Source organism: Scardinius erythrophthalmus (assembly GCF_964197995.2).
Source record: "Scardinius erythrophthalmus genome assembly, chromosome: 1".
Classification (NCBI taxonomy): domain Eukaryota; kingdom Metazoa; phylum Chordata; class Actinopteri; order Cypriniformes; family Leuciscidae; genus Scardinius; species Scardinius erythrophthalmus.
In genome coordinates, this window is record NC_138221.1 from 46,301,628 (window position 1) to 46,319,375 (window position 17,748).

At 37.0% G+C, this 17,748-nt stretch overlaps 1 protein-coding gene across 1 annotated transcript; it reads left to right on the forward strand.

Annotated features, from left to right (window-relative positions):
- Positions 1–1,628: 1,628 nt before the first annotated feature.
- Positions 1,629–17,238, forward strand: LOC308687176 (uncharacterized protein; the record flags this gene model as incomplete). Its single annotated transcript, XM_081359500.1, has 23 exons — positions 1,629–1,695; positions 4,246–4,290; positions 4,557–4,613; positions 4,843–4,860; positions 5,097–5,168; positions 5,263–5,403; positions 5,513–5,545; positions 5,856–5,891; positions 7,759–7,815; positions 9,404–9,454; positions 9,784–9,849; positions 11,670–11,729; positions 11,850–11,900; positions 13,054–13,104; positions 13,200–13,253; positions 13,542–13,622; positions 14,833–14,982; positions 15,204–15,236; positions 15,324–15,380; positions 15,458–15,532; positions 16,615–16,665; positions 16,750–16,800; positions 16,895–17,238. The coding sequence occupies 23 exons, from the start codon at positions 1,629–1,631 to the stop codon at positions 16,897–16,899; spliced, it is 1,362 nt and encodes a 453-aa protein (XP_081215626.1). The 3' UTR covers positions 16,900–17,238.
- Positions 17,239–17,748: the final 510 nt, after the last annotated feature.

A 17,748-nucleotide genomic window follows, 5' to 3' on the forward strand; every position in this document is an offset into this window, starting at 1 on the left:
ACGGTTTGTAATTAAAACAAAGTCGCACAAATTTACAGAAAACTAGCAGGCAGACCTGTCTGGACTCGAGGTAAACCTTTTAACCTTATCCACAACAGAGTCCCTGTCCTTCCTCCATTGGGCTGTTTTCATCACAGGACACGGACTGTTAATAATTTAGACTAACTCATTAGACAAATGCCTGCTTAGAAAACAGAACAGTATGAAAGCCTATTTTTTTTTCTGCATCTTTGCCAACAGGAGCTACAACTGCAGTGACTCATGTGGTGTTTTTACTGCTATAAATCATGGCACTTGATTTTCAGTGTGAGGTGGAGCCCTGTCTTGAATGTCAGGCCATGTGTTTAAGCAGACTGACCTTAAGTAATCGTTTGATTCAATGCTCAGCCCTCATACAGACATCAATAAGTAAATTAGATATCTGTAGTAATGTGTGGACCTGTGTGAAAGATGTTTCACTGTGCAATAAATCACTTTGTTAGGTTTTGCACTGAGATTTTAATATCCTGTTAAAAATGGTATTACCAAAACTTTTTTTAATAATAATAAGAATTTATGTGATCTGTGTAGTGATGTGTTATGCATTATTGTGATATTGTTTCATAAAATTATATTACATATTTTTCAATAATGACCGACCGACTGTACGTTATCCCTTTCTTCATACAAATAAATATGTGGACATATTATATTGTTTTAGTTTAAGCTATTTTATAATATTACCTGTATAATACATTGTATACTATATTATATTAACTTTTGCTAAACAAAAAAAAGGCCACTAAAACAATCCTAAAACAGTAATACTGTAATACAGTAACAAAGTAATACAGTAACAAAGCCTAAAACAGTAATACTGTAAAATTTAAGTCCTTGATGTCATTTTCAATACAATTGATCATGAAGACATAAGGTGGCTTTCATGAGCTGATATACATCCTTGCCATGGACGATGGTAACACTTTATTTCAATGGTCCACTTTAGACACAACTATAAGTAACTTTGCAACTACATGTCAACTAACTCTCATTTATTACTAGACTGTCTGCTTGATATCTGCTAACACTTTATTTTGATGGTCCCTCAACAGACATTCTACTGACTATAAGTAACTTAAAATAACTACATGTCAACTTATTCTACTAACCTGAACCCTAATACCTAACCCTAACTCAATAGTCTACTAATACTTTAATGAGAGTTAGTTGACATGTAGTTGCAAAGTTACTAATTAGTAAAATGTGTAAAGTGGGCCATTGAAATAAAGTTTAACCTTAGAAAATATGTGACCACCATAGGCGCCGTCTATAGGGGTATATCACAATAAACATCTGGATAAAGCTGGCTGTCTTCTTCAGGCTTGGTAGAGCATGAGGAAAAGAGGTAGAATGGGATGAGGAGTGAAAGAAAGGGAGAAAGGGCAGGCCATTTGGTCAGGGGTGCCCAATAGCACAGCAGAGGGCAGGGCTGGTCAGAGGAAAGACAAGGGTTTCCAGAGAATAAATAAAGGCCAGGCGGGCAGATTGGCCAGTGGTGCTGCTTTCAACTAAGGCTGCTTGACTCTCACTTCACCTGTGTGCATTTCTGACTGTCCGCTGTCGCCTAGTCTGTCTGTCTGTCTGCCAACATGCTTGTCCGGGCACTCCTGCAGACCTCACTGGTCCTGTGGCTGGTACAGAACACAATACAAGGAGGTAAGAAGGTCTTGTTGAAGAGGCTTGAGGGTGGGTGGAAGGATAGAGAAACGAGGAGAATTTGTGAATGCAGGAGTGAAGAGAAAGAAGTGTAGTGGTTTGTAATGATATTTGAGCACACATGGGGTTAAATCATTGTAATTATGACTGAAAATGAAACCAGATTCATTTGAAATGGGACTACTTATAATGGAAAAGAATCATTCTGGTAACACAGAGGTTGTATGGTTATAATTCCTGGGCTGACTCATGTACTCAAGCCCTCCATTGTGCATTTGAGGGAGGCCCTTAATTGACTTCAAATATGATGTGTGGTTTTGGTTGCTGATAAAATATATATTTTTATTTTAACTGGCACTGTATAGCAGAGCAATACGTAGTGAATATATGTGTCATTAAGTGGAGAGACCTTTGTTCAATGCTTTTGCTCTCTGAAAATCACTTTGAATGTCTGACAGTCTGGACAAACTTACATTTGGTGATTAAATGTAAATATGCACGAAAAGGTTATTAAAATAAAATCAAAAGAAACAAGGAATTACTATGTATGTATGTATATATATATATATATATACAGTATATATATATGTGTGTGTGTGTGTGTGTGTGTGTGTGTGTGTGTGTGTGTGTGTGTGTATATATATATATATATATTCTATACTACATAATTCAAAATTGCATTTACATTTTAACACCCTTTTGTATACATGTCTCACCCACTAATGTCACTCTATATTTTGTCGCAATGCAGGATAACTGAGATCGGTTTGCATTTGAAACTAAATATTTAGACAAAAACAAAGTAGTAGGATTGCTGAACAAAAGTAACACTAACCTTTTTTAACCACTTCTAGCCCATATGGACTGGACTTTTTATTTAGATTTACTGTGTGCTAAAAACATATATTTAAACACATAATACTCAAAGTCAAAGTTATATTATAAAACTATGAAAATTTGGGGTTTTGAAATTTTAACATGATTTAATTTAAACATCATGTAAAAAAATTGCATATACTACTACTATATGCACTATATTTGATTAACTAAACATACAAATTTTAGGGTTAGAAAGGTTTTCCCCATATAATATTGTCAGTCCTTTGATGACTGATGAATATGACAGAAAACACTTCACTGAGGTCTGGTGAATCAGTCCTTGTGAATTAAGTGCTTGTGCTGCTTTTCTTGGAAATACCCAAACAATGAGAAAAGTAGCTGTTTGACATATCAAAAGTGTGTGACAGATCTTTCTACTTGTTTGCACTTTGAATATACTATCAAATGATATATATCAATACTTGACAGACAACATATATATGTATTTAGTCTGGGCCACTCTTAATAGGACACTACACTGTTATCTCAGTCAGCATGATACTGGTTATATGTAGCCCTGGATCACAAAACCAGTCACATGTCGCACGGGTATATTTGTGGCAATAGCCAACAATACATTGTATGGGTCAAAATTTTTGATTTTTCTTTTAAGCCAAAAATCATTAGGATATTAAGTAAAGATCATGTTCCATAAAGATATGTAGTAAATTTCCTACCGGAAATATATAAAACATTTATTTTTGTGAGTGAATGCAGCACAGTCGCGAATGGACAACTTTAAAGGCGATTTTCTCAATGTTTCGATTTTTTTGCACCCTCAGATTCCAGATTTTCACATTGTTGTATCTCGGCCAAATATTGTCCTATCCTAGCAAACCATACATCAGTGGAAAGCTTATTTATTCAGATGATGGTATTATATCATCAAATGTTTAGCCAACAGTCCTGTTTGTTCCTCAGACTAAAAGGTGTCTAGAAAATGACGGCATAAAATGCACACAACGACTGTATGTTAAATGTCTGAAAGCTCTGATAAATAGAGAAAAAAAAGTTTGCAGTATCCGCTACAGCCTCCATAAACCTGACCGCAGCTTGAATGCTCGTATTTCATGTCTGAAAATCAAAACCTTGGACCTACAGGTGGCAGCGGTGGTCAAAATTTGTCGACCTCCTGTCAGAGCTGACTTTATACGACCCATACACAGTCAGCACACTTTGTCCTATTGTGTTTGAGCATCAATGGAGGCCTGTTCCAAAAATATGGAGAGGGTGGAAATTTGCACTGCTAATCTCTTATTAGATGGCGCCGTTTCTCAACCGTGGAAGTTTTATAGGCCGATTCTAAGAAATCAAACAGGAGTCTCAAAGAGAAGACAAAAAGAGTCAAGCTTTGCACATGTGCATCAGGAAATGCCGAAATCTATTTAACCATCTTTTTTTTTAGACCTGCCACTGCTTTACGACCTTCATGACCCCTGCCTTTAAACAGCATATTATGATGATAAAATGTTATCAGATTGTAATACGTCGACACATTGATATCTTATTCATGTGCCACAAATATGTATTTGCACAGTACTCAAAAGTTTGCCAGAAAACATGGTATCATCATGGTAAATGTCCAAAAAATATGGTATTCTATGGTTATTCTTTATTTCTATCTTTTAGGCTCAATGCATTTACACAGTTTTTATTCCCCTTGTCTTAAAGGAGTTAGGCCACAGACAGGAGCCCTGGGAAGATTGGCGAGTCGAGGTATATTGCAATCTTTCATTTCTGTATAGATGTGGTGTATCTGTGATATATTACAGAGGGTTAGAGGTCAGAGCATTAGATCAGATAATGAGTTGCTTTACTAATCCTCACTTCTTTGTAGGTCCTGGTATCGGTGCAAAGACCGGAGGTAAGTCTGTCTGCCTGAATCTGATGGATGCTGTTGAATCCAATTAGCAATTTGCTTCTGTCAGTACAACGGTTATCTTACCTTACTTTCTTTCATTTTTGTACTGTCCTATGTCCAGTGGCTGGTATTCTCGGAGCCCGTGGCTATGGGGCGGGCAGGCAGGGAAAGACAGGTGGTGAGTCCATCAACCTCTGATCAAGCTGAGATAAAAATGAGAAGAACAATCAATAAATCCATAAAGGTTTATTATTAACATTTGAGTAAAAACATGCCAAAATACACAGAACTGGTTTGGAAAAGGAGAGCCAATGAGACAGTTTACTAGGGTGTTTATTTATAAACTGTGATTGTCAGTCTTTTGGATTCTGTCCAAAAGCAAACATACTTTTTTTCGCCCCAAACAGCTGGCCGTTATCTTGGAGGTGAATTCATCTATACTCTTCTCTTTCATTTTGTGCACACCTACCTTTCAAAAGTTTGGGGTTGGTAAGATTTTTTTAACATTTGGAAAGATGTCTCTTAATAGTACTGACCCCAAACTTATGAACGGTAGTGTAAAATGCATACAAGCATGTTTGTGTGCAATAGCCTGGGTTATTACGTGCATATGGGCTCAATGTGTGTGTGTAGTATGTGTAATGATTATGGTATCTGTTAGGGGCAGCATACAGACCCACTGCGATCAGAGGAGGCCTGAAACAAGGATATGGAACACTTGGTTATGGAGGAGGTAAAACTGTCATTTCTAAATAACCATACATTTTACATCTGATGGATTTCTTATTCTTGCATTCATCTCCATGGTCCTACTATTTTGGTCTTAGCCGCAAACCTTGGAACTGGATTTGGAACCGGACAGGGAACCGGCCTTGGAGCTGCCGCGCTGGGACTCGGAACAGGGTATGGCCAAGGCAATGGGCTGGGAGCAGCCTTGGGTTATCCAGCAGGGAAGCTTGGAGGAAGAGGTGAGAGCTGCTCATTTGCTTTGCATTCAGGATACATAATTACTCTTGCAGCAGACTTATTTCCTGTTTGATTTTGACATATTTCAATTTCATATTTTCATATTCCTAGGTTATACCAGTAATGGTTATGGACCACAGCTTGGTGAGTGTGCACACCATAACGTCCCAAAAATCAATAAACGTTATATGACACATTTCAGCTTAATGCCATCATTGTCCGACCCAACGTTGTGTAGCAGATTGGATCTGATCTAACCAATCAATCACAATTTAACCTTGCACTGTGATTAAAATCTTTCACACTTAGTGATGTATGCTGTCCATTTGCCACGATTAGGTGTCATATTTTTGATGAAGTCGTGTGGGAGTGGGAGTTTATGTGTCAGCTTCCACTAAACAGGCGTTTATTTCTTCTTTCTATAACCTTGACATCTCTCTCGTCTTGTTGCCAGGTTACGGTGCAGGAGGATACCCCGGCGCTGGACGCGGTATGTAAACTCTCCCTGCTGAAGCATTATGAAAATGTTTGTGTCTGAACAATGTTTCTCAGGTGTCTGAACAATGTTTCGTCATTTACTGAGGCTGCTACAGCAACTGGCCAGCTTTATCCACTTTATTTCAGGAAGCGGTTTGATCTTTTTGTTCAAATAATATTTTCTTTATTTCAGATTTCTGCAGTAATGGGACTCTAGTGATAAAGTGAAAATTTGTCACCAGATGCTAGATTATTTTTTTTCACTCATGATATAGCAGTTTTTCGTAGTAATTTAGGTGCAGCAAATTTTTGTTTATTTGAACCCTTGTGGCATTTCATAACAAAGTTATTCTGCAATTTGGGGGGGGGGGGGTCTTTTGGTAACCCAATTCTTTTGATTAATTCAACAGCTACTGTTGAAAACTATTATTTTAATTAGATACATTCAACAAAACTGAAGAATATAGGCTAATGTTTTAATTAAAATATATGTTTTAAAGGGTTAGTTCACCCAAATATGAAAATTCTGTCATTAATTACTCACCCTTATGTCATTCCAAACCCGTAAGACTTTCATTCATCTTCGGAACACAAATTAAGATATTTTTCGATGAAATCTGAGAGCTTTCTGTCCCTCTATTGACAGCTAAGTTACACAACAACCACTTTTACGCTAAAAAAGTTGATAAAGAGATTATAAAAAGAATCTATATGAATTTTCCCTCCAAATCGCAGATTTAATTTAATTTAATTTAAACTTTTATTCACATATAAACATTCAACAACACACACATCAGTTGTGGTAAACAGAAGCTCAAGCATGTTCGCCTGACGTACGAGAACCAATGAGGTTCTTTCTTGTGTTACACAGCACGTTTTAGCTTCAGTCGCACTATCCCTTTAAAAAATGTTAAGTTCATAAATGTGCACACAAAAAAAAAGAAGAAAAAAGAAAAGGAAAATCTGCAGTAATTAAAAAAATATTGCATTTTAGATCAAGCTATTTCAAATGTGATCTTTTGAGATTGTATGTTATGCAGTGCATTGCATGACCTCACTGATCAAATAAATAGGTATTGCATACAATAAATATTACTTTTAGTGCCTTTTTAAGCTGCTGGCCTTAATTTTTAAATGCTGAATGAAGTAGGCAAATATTTTTCTTCAGTTGTTGACTGCAGTACCTTTATGTGCCACTGATGTGCGCTGCAACCCGGTAAAACCTCAGATGTGATTCATTTGCATTGCGTTTGTCGACACTTAATTGTTTTCAGAATCATTTATATACTTTTATCATAGTTTTACTATATGCTTGCATGCATGCCCTAACCTCTCAACAGTCATTTTAGTGCTTTGGACAAAGTGACGCTGGTCACATGATTTAATGTTGTGGATGTGCTTGTGAGAGAATTTGCATATGCGCTATCAGGTATAGACTATAGGTGGTTGTGGATGGTTGTTTCTTTATCCACATCGTATTTGTCATGGGTGCACTCGGTTTGTAAGTGTTATGTGTGCACAATCTAATTGTTTAAATGTTTACCCTAAGAAAACGTTGCTATGACAAGTATTTCTGGAATATTTAAGCCACTTTCTTTGTTTGTTGTTTAATTGCAGTAATCTTGTGTGTGCTTAGCAATAGCATCTGTAATTAGCATTCTGGGTTGATTCAAAGCTTATTCAGATTTTTATGATAGGACAGGTGTTTCTCCTGGGCAATGTGTGAGAGCCAATGGTAAATTGTTCGCTTTTCTCTGTTCTAGCTGACCAGTAATCAGTGTTATAACGTACATGCTTTTACAGTAGCAAGATAACAAAAAGGCTCATCCCCTTCCAGATTAGATGTTTCAAAGCTGTGAAACTGATTTTGTGATCTTCAGGATATGGTGTAGCAGTTGGCACACCCAAAAGGCAAGGCTCAGAGCCATCAAAACTGGGTAAACCTGCCAATCTCCAGAGTTCCTGACTCATTCTTGCATTTTTTAGGGATAATTGCTGTTCACAGAACATCAAAATTCACAGTCTATACACTAAACTGATAATCTCATGAGAGTAAATATGAGAAATGATTTAGAACAATTTTATCTGAAACAGAAGAGATAAAATAAGGTGGGCCTATATATACACCGCACAAAATTCTATTCTTTCTCAGTATTTTTGTTATGTTTTCCAGTACAAGATGCGTTTGCTTAATTTAAGATATTAAATCTCGATATTCTGATTTGTAATAAGGAGATTTGTCTTCAATCATATTGTTTTATTGTCCCTTCATGCTCATTTAAGCATTTCTTGGCTTGTGTTGTTGACGTTTGGGCCTGACTCCACTGTCTCTGTGCTGCTGTTTTTCAAGGTTTAGAAAGTGATAGAGCATAAAAAGGACTCATCATCATCATCATCATCAGAGGTCTTCAACCCTGCTCCTGGAAACCCACTGTCCTGCAGAGTTTAGCTCCAAACAATCAAACACCTGAACCAGCTAATCAAGGACCGCAATTGAAAATAACAGGCAGGTGTGTTGGAAATAAACTTTGCAGGACAGTGGGTCTCCAGGAGCAGGGTAGAAGACCTCTGATCTAGATTCTCAGGTTCAGGTTTAAAGTTCAGTTTTGTTGTCCAGCCTGCAGAGGGAATGTTATTTTGCCTATGCAACAACAACAAAAATGTATAGGTCCCGTAAGTCCTTGTTCCCCCTCTGGATAAAACTTTTTCAGATAGGACAAGACAAGTGCTGAACAAACACTGTAAACATTTATATGATCAAGAAGTCATGACAACATGACTCATGACAATAAGGTATTAAACATTTTTATAAGTTCAACTCGTTTATTAACATTATTTAATGCATTTACGAACATAAACATGCATTTATTACTTTTGTTAATGTTAGTTAATAAAAATCGTTAATGTTCATGTTAGTTCCCAGTGCATTAAATAATGTAAAAAAAATCTTAAAATATGTATTCGTAAATGTTGAGATTAATATTAGGCTAACTAAGATTAAGAAATGCTGTAGAAGTAACTAATTAACTAATTAGCTAATTAACTAGTAACTAATGTTAACTAATGTAGATAATGTTAACATATTAGACCTTATTGTAAAGAGTTACAATTAAATTGATAACAAATACCAGTTTGCAACATCAAGCAGCATAACATACTGTTTTTGCCTGCTATTATGACAAAAATAAGGTTGATTAGACCTAGAAAGCAGGATTGTACAGTTCAGTGCCATTGTTGTGTCCGTATGTGCAAGAGTTTCTGTTGTGTTATTCCATCGTTCGGTCTCTTGTCTCATGGCCGTGTCACAATAGAGATATGTTGCCTGTTGTACATTAGTGATCTTTGTCAAATCCAGAGTCAATATCCTATGCAACTTTGTATAGGTGTTTGAAAAACCAGAAATCATGCTGCTTCAACTCGATCGTTGTCAAGTTAACACTACTAAGTGCAATTTGCATTATGTTGCTTTTTTATCTTTCTAACCCTTGAAATCATTGCTTCCTGCTGATATGTCTGTATTCACAGGTGCTGGGCCTACAGGTGGCCAGCTCGGTTCACAGGGAGAGAGGGCCAATGGTAAACCTCAGTACTTCCATGTGTGACTTCCATGCTTTTTATAGCTTTTTCTCAAATCTGCTGTTCTGAATTTTTGTTTACAGTATTTAAGCCTGTGAATGGTGCATTGATGACCCTAATGTCACACAAAACCATACTATCCCATGAAAATAAGCACAAATTACTTTTTGGGTGGTATATTACTCTCTGTTACCTCACTATGCCTTGAAATGTGTTGATTTTCTTTGATTTTTCTCCTGCAGACCATCTCTCTATGCTATTGCATCATTTGCAACTGCTGTGTTGATAGTATCTTGTTAGCGAACGTTAACTGGTGTTGTGATGTTTAGGTTATGGTCACGGAGGGGTCCCTAATGGACAGGGTGCTATAACCAATGGTAAACCTCATCCCAGATGTATGTGTGACTTGATTTTTGCATGATATTAATTACTGGAGCATCTCTGTTTTAATATGATAGTTGTAGTAAATGGTCAAATATCTACAGTATAGTTAGTATACAGTTCAAGCTAGGATAAAGTTCGAGTATTTGGGAGTTTTATAGTTTTATGTGGGACTGGTAGTAACTGCAGCTGCGGTCCATAGGTTTCCCCTCAAGACCAGGAGTGACCAATGGACAGAGGGCTCAAATTAAGGGTAAACACACTCCATCAGCTTATAGCTTATAGCCAGTCAGAGCACATCAGATTTTAGAACATTTCAAATATGTTGTTTCAAATTCTTCTCCTAGTACACTAACGTTCAAATGTTTGGGGCCGTTCATATTTTTTAAAGTCTTATGCTTACCAAGGCATATCAAGCATTTATTTGAACAAAAATACGCTAAAAGTTAATATGGTGAAATATTATTTCAATTTAAAACACTTTTCTATGCTAATATATTTTAAAATGTAATGTGATGGCAAAGTTACATTTTCAGCATCATCACTCCAGTCTTCAGTGTCACATGATCCTTCAGAAATCATTCTAATATGCTGATTTGATGCTTAAGAAACATTTATTATTATTATAAATGTTGAAAACAGATTTGCTGCTTAATATTTTTGTTGAAAACGTGATTTGTTGCTTTTATCAGATTCTTTTACGAATAGAGAGTTCAAAAAAGCATCTTTTTAATAGAAATGTTTTGTAACACTATAAATGTCTTTACTGTCGCTCTGATCAATTTAATGTGTCTTTACTGAATAAAATCATTCAGTTTCTTAAAAAAACTCATTTAAAACGTAAAACGTCTCTGACCCCAAACGTTTGAACGGTAGTGTAGATGTTTATGGATCAAATGATCAATAGAAGATCCTGTACTTTATGTAGGTAACTACTGTTGTAATCTCTAGGCAATGGTCCAGCACCAGATATGTCTAATGGACAAGGAGTTATAAACAATGGTAAAGCCTTCACTGTATTTGTCAATAAAGCAAGTTTTATGGCCTCAGTAGGATAGCTCAGTAGTAATCGGTTAAAAGTTCCTGTAAATAAATGTGATTTACAATGTGCATTGAAAGTAAAGAGAGAGGGAAAGGCAATGCATAAAAAAGAAATTGCATAGATGATAGGAACTATGTTGGACTCTCAATGTTGAGATAAACCACTGTTGTGATACAATACAGGACCAGTTTTGCCCAGCAGACAGGGCACCAAGCCATCCAAAAATGGTAAACGTCTTCCATATTAAAATGTCACCGGTTTATGGCTAAATGCATGTCATGAGGTGGTGTTTCCCCCAGTCTAAAATCAATACCGTACTCAAAGCGCCATTGAAAGAAAGGAAAATATGGCCTATGACACATTAGAGTGTTAGTGATTGTGGACTGGAAAATCCACCCCTCATCATGGACTCATTGCAGCTGCAGGTCTATGAATAAGTGCTTTTCTCTGGCACAGCTCTTCTGAAGGGTTTGTGTGTGTGTTTGTGTGTGTGTGCTGGACTAATGCCTCATCTATTTCTTGGGGCTGTTCTCTTTTCTGTTCACTTTTCTTTTTATATGCTTCACATGAGCCTTTATCTTTATATCTACCTCTGTGCTGATGTGTGCCCAATGCATGCTGCATTATTTTTCTCCCACAGGCCATATGTATGGACTAGTCACACTGTGAAGTATCTTGCATGATTATTCTGACCCACAGGCCCATGAATGATCACATGAATGATTCTGTGACAGCTATGATTTTTATTAAAATATATATATATGTTTCACAGTTATCATGTTTTGTCAACAGGGTACGGCCTTGGTGCTGCTGGCTATCTTGGAGCTGGTTTTTCTAACGGTTATGGAGCAGGTATGTAGAAATTGTAAAATATTGTTTCTTTCCCAGAAGGCACATTATCATAAATATTTGCTATAGTATATTCATATTTTGGTAACAGCTCTTTTTTTTTTTACTTTATCGCTGATGCAGGTCTTGGGGTTGGTGGATATCCACAGGGAGTTAGAGCGGGAAAGCAAATTGGTAAGTAATGTGAATTTCTTCATTATATAGAGGAGACCGGGGCTAGTTGTCACACTGGGAAGTTGCCACAAGGGCTGGCAAAAGTCAAATCAAAAGTGACTGTAAAGATGTGTTATGTTACAAAATATTTCTATTTCAAATCAGTGCTGTTCTTTTGAACTGTCAATTCTTCAAAGTATTCTGATTAAAAAGTCATGATTTCCACAAAAAATATTAAGCAGCACAACTGTTTTCAACATTGATAATAATAATAAATGTTTCTTGACTATCAAATCATCATTGGAATGATTTCTGAAGGATCATGTGACACTGAAGCCTGGAGTAATGATGCTGAAAATTTAGATTTTCCATCACAAGAATAAATTACATTTTAAAATATATAAATGTTATTTTAAATGGTGATATTTCACAATATTACTGTTTTAAATCAAATAAATGCAGCCTTGGTGAGCATTAGAGACTTTTTCAAAAACATTAAACAATCTTACAGACCCCAGACCCCTATTGACACTAAAAGTCCGATATCATCTTATGTTTTCTATAGTATTGGCTAAACAGCGCATGTCACATTTGTATTGGGGCAAATTGTCACTTTGTGTCACCTTTACATTTTTACTCGTTCATGAATTACATTTCAGAACTTCCTTCTTTAAAATGTTTTGGTAGGCTTCCATTTGTGACAACTTGTATGCACTCTATAATGCCCTAAAATATTTACTGCAGGAAAACACAAATGTGACAACTACTGTCTTTTCCCCCATGTAGACAATTTAAACAAAGTCCAGGTGTTTCTTCTGATAACTGTTCCTGTCTCTTTTAGTACTCAAGTGAATCTGTTTGTAATATCATATATTGGTGCACTGATGCATTAAGCCCAGAGTGTGGTCGGATCAGCAGCCTGCTGGTTCAGCACAAAGCCAAGAGCCGCTCTAGAGGCAAAGTGCCCCTCTAAGACCTCTGCGTTTGGTTGCTTGCAGAAACATGTGCATGCTTGTTTGTGCAAGAAACACCCAAAATTTCTCACTCATTTTTTTTCGAAACATCTTGGTTGGAAAGTGGTTGAGAAAACACAGAGGTGCTTCCTGTGTCACTTTGACACTTAACCATTGTTTTCCAGCACTGAGTGTTGAGTTGAATATTGTTTTCTCAGCAGGCAATGGATATGGCAGTGATGTTTATGGCACAGCCGACGGTTATGGGGGAGGTGAGTCAGACTGGATTGTTTTACGAGAGTGTTCTAATGTCACGCTAACATATAGGCATAATTATAACTGAGTGACAATTATAATTATGTTACAGGACCTGTCTACCCATCAGTGTTAGCTGATAATATTGGCCTGAACGGTGCAGCTGGTAAGGCTGAAGGTTGTTAGTCTAACCAACAACATCGCATTCACACTGACTTGAGATTCAAAACACCTACAATAATGTCAACACGTCATCCAGTGTTTAATTCACTCTGTCCTGTGATTATACGCAATATTATTTTACCCAAGATTGTAGAAAATAACCTCATCAAGCTTAATCTGGCTAACTGAAGGATCTGAACTGCAATAGCTTATACAGGAATGGTAAAGCAAGTGTTAACTAGAAGCAGCATCCTCTGCATGAGAAGTGAACTCACAATGTCTGCACTTGCAGGTTTTGGAGCTGGAGGCCTCGGAGTTCCAGGGATGATAGTGAACCCCGGCCTGGGTACTGATGCCAAGTCTAGAAAATACGGTAAGAAAAAAGACAACTGAAGACTCAGGGCCCTATTTTAACGATCTGAAACGCAAGTATCAAGCGCAAACGCAAGTAACTTTGTGGGCGGATCTCAGGCGCTGTTGCTATTATACCGGTGGGATAAATGACTCTTGTGCCCGACGCAAATCTAAAAGGGGTTGGTCTGAAGTAGCTTCATTATTCATAGGTGTGGTTTGGCTGTAACGTGAAATAAACCAATCAGAGCGACATCTCGCATTCCCTTTAAGAGCAGACGCGCTTGTTCTATAGCGGATTGCTATTATAACGGCGGATTTGCCAGGCGTACGCCAGGAGCGGTTCACAGCCGAGGAGACCGACGTTCTCGTCAGGGACGTTGGGGATGGAGAAACACACCCAAATTAACTTCGGTTAAACAGGCGTATGATAATTTGGGTAAATGTGTAAGCTAGATGTATGCTTTTATAATAAACTATCTATCTATCTATCTATCTATCTATCTATCTATCTATCTATCTATCTATCTATCTATCTATCTATCTATCTATCTATCTATCTATCTATCGTAATAATGTAGGCTATGATTTGCAAAAATGAAAACTGCTGCGTCTGTGTGTAGATGAGAGAATCAAAGTGTATGCGCGTTGTGCACACGCTACATTGATTATGGCCAAGCATGCGCCCTTAAAATAGCATATGAATAACATGCGCAACGCGCCACTGACTTTAAACTAGTTTTTTTCGGTTAGTGGCGGAATTGTTTTCTAAACCTGCAAAATAGCACCAGGGAACGTTTGCGCTGAACCGCCCCCGGGAGCGCAAGTGTATTTCTTAGTTAACCGATGTGCGTCTGTGGAGGGAAAAGTCCGCTGTGCGCGGGTGCAAAATAGGAACGATACATGCGTCGGTGTACAAAGTCAATTGCGCTGGGTGCAAGATAGGGCCCTCAGTGTCCAAAATTTACTTTGGCAATTATTTAAAAATGAGATTTATTAAATTCAAACAAATTAATTTAAACACACTATTTACACTACCATTCAAAAGTTTGGGGCCTTTTAATGTTTCTGAAAGAAGTCTCTTATGCTATATATATATATATATATTCTGAATCTTTCCAGCTCAAATGATCGGTGTTCAGTCAAGCTAATGTATGTGTGTTCTTCTTTGTCTAGATATACCTTATTTGTTGTGGTTGCTTGATCCTGTCATGCCTCTGATTTGTCTAAAGGGGCTGGTGGAGTGCTTGGAGCTGCCGGATCCTTGCCTTACGGAGGTCAGCCTGTGGTCTCAGCTGGACTTGGCCCTCAAGGCAAGACTGGTGGTTATGGTGGAACTACATATGGAGGTATACCAACCCTCGGGCCAGACACTGGTCTGGGTACGTGCATCGCACATGTTTGTTATTCAAATTAAACATGCAAATCCCGACTTTCCTGATGCTTTGCCTGAGGATTTGACTTGAACGTGAAAGTGCCTTGTGAGAAAGAGAAAGAAGATGATTCAAACAAGATAATAAAGTGTATGAATAAACCACATATGATCATTAAGATCAGATAACTATATATAAAAAAGGAAGTAAATATGGTCTTTCTCTATTAGGTGGTACAGGTGGAGCAATGGAGCCTTTAGCAGGTAACATTGTGGAGTTTTAGCAAATATATTTATGATATCTCATACCTAAGTCATTCTTCCTTTTATAACAAATTGCTACTTATACAGGTGGAGCTGTAGGCCAGAATCCTTACAGCGCACCAGTCATTGCAGCTGGGATTGACGGTAAGTTGGTAAGAAAAAGAGAGAAAGAGAACTGGACTGTCTGATTGTGATACAGATGTAAATGTGTTTACCCACAGTTGATGCTGGTTATCCTTTTGGTGCCGAGCAACTCAGTCTGGGCGCTGATGTTAGGAAGACAGCCGCCAAATATGGTGAGAATATGAGCATTTTTGTTTGATTCACATAGAATATAAAGATCAGTAAGCATGAACATTATGCATATTTGTTTCTTAAACTTTAGGTGGCCGCGTTAGAATTGCATTATTAATAATTTGGAGAGTTAAAGTAACTCAAAATTGCTCAATAAATATTGTTTACCTGTATGGGTCCATCATTATTTGACCACTGGGGATTCATTGATTTATTGCCATTATGCCAATTACTTTCCTGTTATGGCTGATAACCGATCAATGTCCGATATTAAAACTGTGTGCCATTTTGCCTGAATAAATAAAATAAATAAAAGGCATCTCAAAATGAAAATGTATATTCATTTTGTGATTTTCTAAATAATAGCTTTAAGTGAGTATTAGATGACAGCAAAGGTCATTTAAATGTAAAAATAGAGAAAATTAGCATGCACTTAATATCCATTTAATACACTGCTGTTCAAAAGTTTTGAAAGAAATTAATAATTTTATTCAGCAAGGATGCATAAGATTTCTATTGTAAATGAATAAAGTTCTTTTGAACGTTCTATTTATCCAATAATGAAACAAATATACCACCGTTTCCGCACAAATTTTTTTTTAAACATTGATAATAATGTTAATTGAGCAGTAAATCATCATATTAGAATGATTTCTAAAGATTTCATGTGACACTGAAGACTGGAGTAATGACGCTGAAAATTCAGTTTTGCATCACAGGAATAAATTAGACTCACAATACATTTAAATTTTAAAAAATTCTTTTAAATCACAATAATATTTCACAATATTAATGATTTTACTGTATTTTTATCAAATAAATGCTGCCTTTGTGAGCGTAAGAGACTTCTTTCAAAAACCTGAAAAAATCTTACATACCCCAAATTTTTAAACTGTAGTATATGCATTAAATATCTCATACTGACTGATTAAATAATTCAATAATTGTTATGGACTGATAACTGACCACCTGTCTGTGTTCTTGTCTTGGTCATTTCTCCACTAACATGTTAATGGCTAGCAGACATCATTGACTAAATACAAGCCTTTGACTAATAGCGAGTGTGATGACTGATCATTTCTAGGCACAGGCTACGCAGCAGCGCTGAGCAATGGTGGTCAAGGTTCCTATGGTGGTGAGCACTGAAGCCATTTCAGTTTAACCAACAAGTTTATCTAAAGTGCGCTTAGTTACACTATGTTCAATCTTTCTTCTATAGGACAGAAGGATGGAAGCAAGCTTAGTGGCATTTATGGGAACGGGTACAAAGGTAGATGATGTAGAAGATCTGTATTCTTAACTCAGTATAATTGTGTCTTCTATCCTTTCTCATGCATCACTTCTCATCCTCTCTGTCTTTTTAGGTTGATTTCCTGGGCCATGCTGTTGACCTCGTCAGTGTTTTTTGGACCCTTTTCGCCCAGTGTTCCTCGCCATTGTGCAGTTTTGTGACATGTTTTTGTCTGGCATATTGTTTTAGCTTTACTTTTGTAAAGCTAATATGTATGTGTGTTTTGTGTGTATGTGTGGTTTTGATGTTTATTGAAATGTGGCTTGATGTTTGTGGATGTTCCCCCAGTCTGTTTATTTGTCTTGTCCAGTGGAGTGTTTCATGTCCTTGTGTGTCTCTGTATCTTACTAAAACATGCTAAGCATTTCATTGGCTGTTATTTTAACTCTTATGAAACACTAAATATTCCACCTCCTAATCTGACTCCTTAGTGTTTGTTTGACAACCATTATGATCATTGAGGATGTCATAAAAATGATGGGTGATGATGGGGTTTGAAGAACCTGCGCTATTAGCATCAGAACAACCCAAGAGATGGTTTTGATTTCTTTTGTGTGTTATCAGATTAAACATTATGTAAGCTCTCAAAGCGAGACGGTAACAAAATGACAGACTATAATATAACAGTGATAATCTTGTGAGCTCTCATATGGGTGTACATATGCGCTCTCAGTTCTCATCCGTCTACAGGAAAACCACACAGCAAGCATCCTGTGTCACACTGGCGAGACACCATTTAAGACAAAATGAATCAGGGCCATTGTTAAAGACAGAAAAATAAAGATTCTGTCATCATTTACTCGCGCTCATGTCACTCATTCCAAACCGGTTTCTCCCCAAAATGTCAACAATGCAATAGAACAATACAGTGTTATTTTTTTGGTCTATAGAATAAAAGAATAAAAGTCAGTGGGGTCCAGTGTTGTT